Source organism: Pundamilia nyererei, unplaced genomic scaffold (genome assembly GCF_000239375.1).
Source record: "Pundamilia nyererei isolate P.nyererei 1_Seehausen unplaced genomic scaffold, PunNye1.0 scaffold00061, whole genome shotgun sequence".
Lineage (NCBI taxonomy): Eukaryota > Metazoa > Chordata > Actinopteri > Cichliformes > Cichlidae > Pundamilia > Pundamilia nyererei.
Genome location: NW_005187462.1, coordinates 2,603,992 through 2,613,432, shown reverse-complemented (window position 1 = coordinate 2,613,432; position 9,441 = coordinate 2,603,992). Strand labels below are relative to the sequence as shown.

Genomic DNA, 9,441 nt, shown 5'->3' with positions numbered 1-9,441 from the left:
GGTTGGGGACCGCTGCTGTAGGGGACAGGATTTGATTTTTACTAGCAGGGGCGGGGCTAAAGGGGTGGCACTGCTCCCACTGAAACGTAATTGGCTACTCCTGGTGCCACAACCCCGCACGTGTTTGTCATATCAAAGCAAAGTCCTGGTTTGTTTTTCTCTGGGAGAAACAGTGTTGGACTTCTCAGTGCATCGATATTGTTACAGGGCGGCTCTCAGTGCATGCTCATGAAGCCGTTACGTTGGTGCACCAAAGTGTTTGCTTTGGTGTTTATTTCTGATCTGACTGTTAGTCCTGCCATGCAGGATCTGAATCTTTCATCTAAAATCACAGTGGTCTCATCAGGTCTGTGTGTCCTGCAAACATGACACTAACGCACTGTTTGCCTTGAACAGTCTGTGTGAACTAAAAATCAGCCCTGCTGCTGTTAATGAATAACAGTAAGCTATTAACTAACGTTTTTTTTTACTTTTGTAGTATTTGGACTCGTAACTCTTGTGAACTTGTGTCTTGTCAAGCTTGTAGCTGAGTTTTCTTGGTAAACGAACTTAACAGAGTTTACCAAGCCAGCTGGTTGCTAGCATCACCTGAGAGCTACGCTCTGTGAGACCGTATAAGCAGAGCAAGATGAACGGATGGTTCAAAATGGTTTGTATCTGACTGTGTATTAAACCCAGACAACCATCGAACGCTTTCCCTGAATGTTTAGGTAACCATATAGTAGTGCTATAATTCTTATATTACATCATTCTTTAGCTAACGATACCTGAAGCTGCATTTTTCTACTTGAACAACGTTAGTTAGGCTGGCAGACTCGGTCAGACTTCTTCTCTGTCCAATGTGTGACAGCCAGTGAAATGATTGGAGCTGCTGTGGGAGGATTTGCAGTCAGGCACACGTGTAATGAATCGCCCTCACATGCCCTGAGGCGCTTCCAGCCCTCAAACTGTTTCATTAGTGTTTGTGTCAGTGGAGAGTTTGGGGGTCCCAGTGTGGCCCAGGATGTGATTTTCCAGCGTTTCACTCTGACCCCACTAACAACCTGAGGAAAACACTGGGCTGCTGTCACTCCTAACAGAGAGTGCAGGAAATGTCCCAAACAGTACTCTGTCCTGGTGTCTCTCCCTGTGCCTCCTTGTTATTGCAGAGGAGAGTGCATGCCAGACTTTTCAGGGGTTACTACAGTTGGGATCATTTGCTTCCAGCAAAGGTATCGATTAAACGCCAGTAACGCATTGATCCTGTGTGGCACATTCAGGACTGAGAGGGGTTCTTGAGAATTATAGTAATGAACACTGCTACTCTTATTTCAGGATCAAAGTCAACATATTTTATTCAATTTAAAATGTAATCACTTTATACATGATGAACTAGCAAGCACAAATAATCATTGAAAATACAAAATAAAAGCCGAGGACTTGTGCAGCAATATTATGAACTCTAGCTGGTTAATTACAGAATTAATTATGTGCAAAGGTCAGCGAGTACTGACTTAGCAGCGGTTCCATCTCAGGGCACGCAGGGCAATCGCTTGGAGTGGGTACTGTGAATGACAGTGGTAGTTTCAGCCATCTGTGGGAGGAGCTTAGAGTGACATAAACAGGACACGACAGAAGCTGCAGAGCAGGCAGGTTCACGGCATGCTGTGGATGCTTCAGTTCAAAAAAGCAAAAAACTTTGTGAAACATTATCTGCTGTTTCTGCACACCTGCAGCTTCAGGCTGCTGCTCCCTGCTGTCTATGTTGATGTTCTGTCTGAAAATAGGTGGTTGAACTGGGCAATCACCCACTGCTGCCCAGCTACATCTAAAAGCCCCACGCTTAGTTCTGCTCCAGTTCCCTCTGTGCAGTCGGAGGATGGGGGTGTTAAATCACACGGCTCTAAAATCATGTAGCAGCATGAGTGTTTGTGAGCTGGACATGGATAATGTATGAGCATTTACACCAAGCAGGTACAGACCATCAGACAGAGAGCAGAATCTCAACCACCTCAGAGGCCAACAGGAAAACAAGCTGTGATTGTCTGTCAGCTTCGTTTTCATGTTAAAGCAAGCTGCCGTTCACATAAGAAGGTTTGGATCACTAATGTCCTTAACCTTAACATTTAAATCTCAAAACAATGTACGTTTCTGTGCAAACAGAGTCGACACATTCCCAGTTTGTTCTATTTTTAGAATGTATTTCAAACTAAAAATGCAATTTTAAACCAAACCATAAAAAATGAAGCAAACACGTATCTGTGCTAAGAAGCTTTTGCTCTCCTCCAAAAACAACTAGTTGTACATAAATTGCCAGGTCGACTCATTCAGGTCTGACTGCAGCCAGCAGTCTTAAATCAAACACTTCAATAAACGGTTTTTAAAACGATGGTTTCAGCTGAAAGTTCGACGCAGGACCAAAGTACGGCTAATGCAAAATAAGTGCATCCATGTGAAGGCTTACAGAGCTGCTGCAGATGTGTGACACGTTACCTACCAATGAAGAAGAAAAATGAAGTTTCCCAAAAGTGACTCACCGCTAACTCCACTAACTCCACCCTCTGCACCGTGAGACAGACGCTCATCAAGCGGGTGGGTGAGCAATGACGCCTTCTACTGCAGCGTTGTGGATTAACTGCAGGCCTTTCAGGGAGCTTTAAGGACAGCTGTAATTAGCGCAGTAATAACAAATGCACGGACTGCTTTGGAGCATCAGTCTGCAGGAATTCATGATTTTAGCTTGTGCAGATCAGACGAGGCCGGCCTGTTTAAATGACACATCCTGGTCAAACATGACTCCGAGGTTTTCACAGTCATACTAGAGGCAAACATGATGCCAGAGTACATCTACAGTGAAGTGTAGGAGCAGTGGCAGTCTGATGCTGGGGGATGGTTGCTGATTAAGGGTCAGGGTGAGACTCCAACTTCGGGGAAACATGAACTCTGAGACTGTTAAAAGAAACATTTTTGCCTCAAGCGCTGGGATGGACTTACTGCTGATGAAGGTTGGCACAGTTAGCTCTTAGTTTCAGTTCGGTTAAGTTCACTTTGTTGATGCTTTTTTCCTTTTTGGTTAATGAGCCAGTTTAGTGTGAAAGCTAACATGCTGAGGGACACAGCCTATCAAACACTGTAAAACTGCATTTGCAGAGTATTTGTGAGAAGCTTGTTAGCGTCTCTCCTGTCTTTGTCCAATGAATCAGTTTTGTGGCTGTTTTAAGCAGCAGTTTGTCACGTTTCTGTTCTTGAAGGATCAAACATGGCGTTGAGATTTTCCTCCTCATATGTTGACCTGCAGGACTCCTGTGAGTGCATCAGCACAACTTGTCCCTTTTAAATTCAGTCCGTGTCTTTCTTTCTGATGGACATGAGACAGTGTGATAGATATTTACTGCAGTTTCATAAAGTTTGAAAAGAATGTGCTTTAAAGCAAGCGCGTTGTTGGTGAGGAGCTCGTACAGAAGATCGTTCTGCTGTTTTTAGCTTGTTTGAGTGCGAGAGACGGCTGGAGGCTGAGAAGCCTTTAATATTGTCAGGAACATGCTGTGCATTTATAACACTGACACGTGTTTGCAGTCCCATAACGATCTCACGCACAGAGAAGACTGTTTTATTCAAGCCTTCCTAGCATCTGAATGTTTAGTGGACCTGACAGTTTAAGTTTACTTTAAGATAAGATAACCTTTATTAGTCCCACACGTGGGAAATTTGTTTTGTCACAGCAGGAAGTGGACAGTGCAAAAGTTATGACGCAAAAATTAGAATACAATAAGAATAAATACAGTACACAGCTGTACAGAATAGAATAAAATAAAATACTATATACAGTGGAATAAAATAGAATAAAAATATACAATAAGATAAAAATTGAATACAAATACAAATGCTATATACAACTGAGTAAAAATACAACGATGCCAGAAAGGATTATTGCACTTAGTGTTATTGCACATGTGTGGATGTGTGTGTTTGTTCAGTTAAAGTCTTTGTTGTGGAGTCTGACAGCAGTGGGGAGGAAAGACCTGCGAAATCTCTCCGTCCCACACCGTGGGTGCCGCAGTCTCCCACTGAAGGAGCTGCTCAGTGCTGTCACAGTCTGCTGCATGGGGTGGGAGACGTTGTCCAACAGGGATGACAGCTTAGCCACCATTCTCCTGTCACTCACCACCTCCACTGGGTCCAGAGGGCATCCAAGAACAGAGCTGGCCCTTCGGATCACCCTGTTCAGTCTCTTCCTGTCCCCAGCAGAGATGCTGCCGCCCCAGCAGACCACACCATAAAAGATAGCAGAAGCCACCACAAGATGAAGTGTTGAGCTTCGCTCTGTAAAGGCACCGATCCACGGTGTGGTGAGGCTGCTCTTCCTCTGGTGGAGGGAGAAGTTTCTGCTGGACTTTCTTGGTTTAGTCCGTGGTCTCTCTACTGTCCTCTTTCCTGTCTTCTCTTTAACCTCAACCCAAAACTGGTCAAGGTCAAAACGACTCATTTAAGTCTCGTTTTTCTCCCCACCGTGATAGAGAGCGCGGCGAATCGTACTTTGGTTACTTTCTGAAGTCCGTTGAAACAACGTTGTCATTACACCCTGAGGACATGATAAAGCTGCATTGAGAGTTTGTATTCATTCATTGTGTTATGCTCCTTCCTGCCCGGCGCAGCAGAGATGGAGCTGTTAATGGTTCACAGTTAGGAGAACAGATCAAACAGCCACAGGCTTCAGAAACACAAATGTATGTGATTCCACTCAAGCTGTATTCTAATGTGTCCGACACAACAAGGAATGTTGTAAATGTTGTGGGTGCGTGCATAGATTTACCAACAGTTACTGACAGGATACAAGCAGACGCTCGTTCACGCAGTCGTCGCCGTTCCCCGTCACAGCCGCCTCTCGTAGCTCTCATCGGTTGCTATTTTTCGCTCAGTGCGTCAAACACCTTCTACCTCTAACACCAGTAAAAATAAAACGTGTTTCTGTCAGCTGAGAAGTGAATTAATTAACAGTGAATGTGAAATATAAGCTGCATATTTTGCTCCATGTCACACACAGATTTGTCTAATGTTCTAACTTCATACACTGAGGACTGTTGGGTAGGAACTCCTAAACTTTGATAGAAATTTAAAAAACTCAGTGAATTTTTAATGCATTTACCACACAGCAGGGAAGCAGATCAGTATTTTACTGAGGCATGAACTCTACTGAAGTTAGTGATCCCCTGACTTTTCCTTCAGGGCTACCAGCGAGTCTCCCCATCAGTGTCTGTGTTTGTTCACTGGCAGAGCCGAGCGGAGGTTCGAAGAGTCTCCAGCCCCACAGACCTGCTGATGAGTCTCATTGATAATCCAAGACAGTGCAGGGCACTGACGTTAGTCAGCTGCACTGATTGTCACTGTAAGCTGTGAGAAAGGAAATGAAATCAGTGCTGATTATGGCTGGACGAGAGCCACAACCTGCCTGGTGCCTGGTGAACGAGCTCCACATCCTGGTGTCTGTTACGGAGACGCTGCTCTATAAAAGCAGTCAGGTCTTCTTTGGCTCACCGTGTTCTCACGTCGAAGCTACAAAACGTAGCAACTTCCACATGTTGACAGTTGAACATAATTGAACGATTCTGCTTTGTTTACATTTTCCCAGAGATGCTTTGTGATTACCCTCCAACAGTGACACACGCACTTTATTCCTGGCAGATGGTTGATGCGCTTTAACCCACGAGGCAGTAAAGCAGCTCCACGTTCTTCTTTCCAGATGATTTTTGAGGAAATGTAATAAAATGTGTTTGTGACGGGATTAAACAAGCAGTTTAAAAAGGCCGGCTTGGACCATGTTCCATCATTAGCAGAAACGTGAGTCATTAAAAGTGTGTAACGCTGACTTGACTGAAGATATCACAGAAACTTTGTTGTGGGAGAGGCAAACAACATTTCACATCAACACATTTCTGTGTTATCACATTCCTTCTCTCCACCGGCCTGTTTGGCTTCTCAGTGCTTGTCAGAAGCAGCGTTTGGACAGAAACAAAGCCTCAGCCCCCCCTCTCCCCCAGCTGGGGTGGAAGAAGCTGTTCTGGATGCACTGACTTGTTGTTAATGTGCAAGCTGTGATGAGCTGACATTTGCCATTGACAGCTTTGTTCTGCATGAGTGTGCTGTGTCTGCTCACGTCACACTGTCAACAGAGTTGCACTGATTTCTGGCTAAATGCAGTCACAGCATTGCGCGCCTCCCCCGGGCATCACAGAAGCCATTTCCTCTGCGAAGGTGCGCTAAAGCTGGCAAGCACACAAAGAGGAGAGCGTTGCATGGTCTTCCTGCAGAAAGCTGCTCCCATCTCTGCTTTACTCCTGCAAATCCCGTCTTCAGCTTTGGGATTTACAGGCTGGATAAACTCTCGGGGCAGGTCCACCAGTCTCTCCTCAAACACTCATCTAAATGCGACTCAGGTTTCACATCAATTTACTCCGTTACTTTTTTCTTCTCTGAAATTCTCCTTAAGCGGCTTTGAAGAAAAAAGCCACTGTGATTGGTTGTGTCCAGGTTTCATCGAGTGTTGAGTTGTTAATACTTAGGAAGACAGCATAATTGGGATAAAACATTCCCTTTGTGCATTAGTTTCAGCTCTCCCGTTATAGATCAAGCCTTCTCGTTTACAGTGTCGCACGCCGGCTCTTCTCTAAAAGTCACAGTTTAGTTTGAAGCTTTATCATGAAGGAGCAAAAGTTTTAAAAGCTATTTGGAGGTGAGATTGTGGGCACGGCAGGCTAACATGTCTGTTGGTTGCTGGCTGCAGCGCCCTGCCTGTGGAAACTATTCAGGTCCTCAAAGGGTGCCAGGCCAGTGCTGCATAAGCCTCGTGTTGCTCCTTTCTGCACCCACAGACATCTAAAGCTGGGGGCCTGCAGGGACCAGCAGGGGCCCTCGGCAGACGAGCTTCATGACCACAGATCCTCCCCAGTCTGAGGCGTCTTCTTTCCCACAGATTACAGTATCGACATCGCTGATTACATGTGCTGTCATAATTAAGCAGCTCTGGTGTGAATGTGCAGCAAAATGCACAAATGTCATATAGATAAAGCAGACAGTACAACTGATTAATAAAATATCACCTGTTTCACACACAGTGTAGACAGCAGTTATTAACGAGCAGTGAAATTCTGACAGCCGCACGCTGGACGAGAAAAGTGTGTCGCTGTGTCAGCACATGAGTTATTCATGCTGTTCGTCTGAATACAGATAAAACGGTCACAGTGAAAAGCCTGAATTTCAGCAAAAACGAAGGAAAGTTTTGGAGATAAAACCGTCTGTGACGTCTGTACAGGACGAGCTGTTTCAGTGGGACAAAAGCTGCTGCAGAGAAACAAACGTTTGTCTTGGCCTGCACGCTGATGCCGGTGTCTGTCTTCTCTCTTCAACAGTGAGCTTCCTGGACTGTGGCGGGGGGGAAGTCTGGTTCCAGGTTGAAGATAAACATGATTTCAGTGTGAATGAGGACGGTGGGGTCTACGCCCTGCACCACCTAAACCTGCTGGGAAAGGAGAAGGCTGTGCTGGTCTACGCCCATGACCTGCACACGAAACAGGTCTGGAAGGCCAGAATTCATCTCCGTGTTCATCCGAGCAACAGCACTCAAACGGAGGTAAAAGCATTCAAAGGCCTTTTTAAACCTTTACAGTTTTCATGTTTTTGATATTCTCATATTTGTCTTATATTTTGATAAGAGACAAGCCGACTCATCTGACTGTACAGACTCATGAGGAACGCTGTTAGCCAGTTATGAAGACGGGAGCTGTCCATAAAGGACAAGACTATTTTTATACCAGGCTGTAAACATGTACACATGGGGCCTGACTCACGCTTGGAGCCCGTCTGTGCCAGCGTGTCACCCACAGATGAATTAGGTCTAATTAAACCAGGTAAACAAAATGTTTAGGAAACCAATAAAGGAGAAGCTCTGCTAACTGTGCAGATGATTGGTCCAGCATCACCATGACCAAGCCAAGGCAGCCCAACCGCAAAGCAATGACATGCATGCGCCTCAGCGCCCATCATCATATTAAATATACCACGTGTTTGAAGCTCGATGATCTAAGTGTACCACAGCAGGCTGACAGTCGAATCTCTAGTTTTGATTCTTTTATTGAATAGTTTGAAAGTTCTTCATCTACACAGGCAGAAAAGCAGGATCGCAGTCCTTTTTTGAATAGTAATGACTTAATTAACACATTGAGAACTCGACAGTGTTAACACATACCTGTATGCACGTCTGAGGAAGCCAGCATGTGAGAGAAATCTCCCCCCTGCTTCAGCATGAACACATATAAAATCACAGCTTCTGCAGCCCAGCAGGCGTCTGAGGTTGGCCAAGTGCTGATTGCAGAGACAAAGCAAGTCAAACAGCCATCTGTTAGTTTGTTTCATGTACAACAGTGATAATAAGGCCCTCTGCATGTATTTAGACAAGGCAGCAGCTTTGATTGGCTGTTCTTATAAACAGGGCCCAGAAATAGCTGGCTGCCATATGCTTTAGCTGCTATCAGAATCACTCGCTGCAGTCGGCGAGGAGGAGAATCGCAGAGGGTGAAAGAAGCTGTCAACAATCCTTCGTAAGGAAGACTCATGAGGACGAGCCATCGCAGCTAACAGCCAGTCATTTGCCAGCAGTGTCAGCATCGAGGCCTTCAGCTGAGAGGCAGGACCGGGGTTGTTATCCAATGGAAGTGTGGAGTGAGACAAACAGGCGTCACATTTGCAGCTCGCCAGGCTCCACATGGCTGCAAATCGAGCCTTTGACCTTTGCTTGTTTTGGAAAAGTTAGACATCGCCGTGTTTAGTAATCCCTGCAACGTTACAGTAGATGTCAGAATAATCAGGGACTTAACAGGGAACGGTACTCTGTGCTGTCCACAGAGTCAGCTGTCCGACTAAGAAGGATAAGCAGCCGTATTCATTCAGGTCAGCTGACAGAGTCGAAGACGAAGTTGTGAATCAGCAGATGGGGAGGGGGGTTACTCATCAGCATCCCTTCTTCTGTTGCTTCACCTGGAAACCTCTGCTGAATGATCATAGAAAGAGAAACCTACATCAAATATCACAGCGGTGAAAATGATGCAGAGGAACAAATTATAGAGTGACGTGTTATACAGATCTGCTCAGACAGTGGCAGACTCACACGAAGCCTGAAGAACAGCAGCTACATAAGTATCATATAAATATGCTGAATTGCACCAGTGTAGTTACAGCGTGGACTCTGAGCAGAGCACCACCCGTCCTGCTACCGTGCACCTCTCTGCCACCAGCGTCACACAGGAGGCTGTGACGGCGTGATGTCGCTGGGCGAGTGGTTGGTGAGGTTAGCCATGAATGATGCTGAGGAAGAGTGAGCAGGAACGTGGAAGATGAAGAACTGACAGGCACACAGTTGGCTGTCACACACACACACACACGCACACACACACACGCACACACACACAC

The 9,441-nt window shown here is 45.6% G+C and overlaps 1 protein-coding gene across 1 annotated transcript in view; it reads left to right on the top strand.

Annotated features, from left to right (window-relative positions):
- LOC102201335 (cadherin-2-like) overlaps positions 1-9,441 on the top strand; it is a 100,705-nt gene that overhangs the window by 41,904 nt on the left and 49,360 nt on the right. Inside the window, exon 3 of the mRNA XM_005734997.2 lies at positions 7,386-7,606. Coding sequence (XP_005735054.1) covers positions 7,386-7,606 — 221 coding nt within the window. The remainder of the gene's footprint in view (positions 1-7,385; positions 7,607-9,441) is intronic.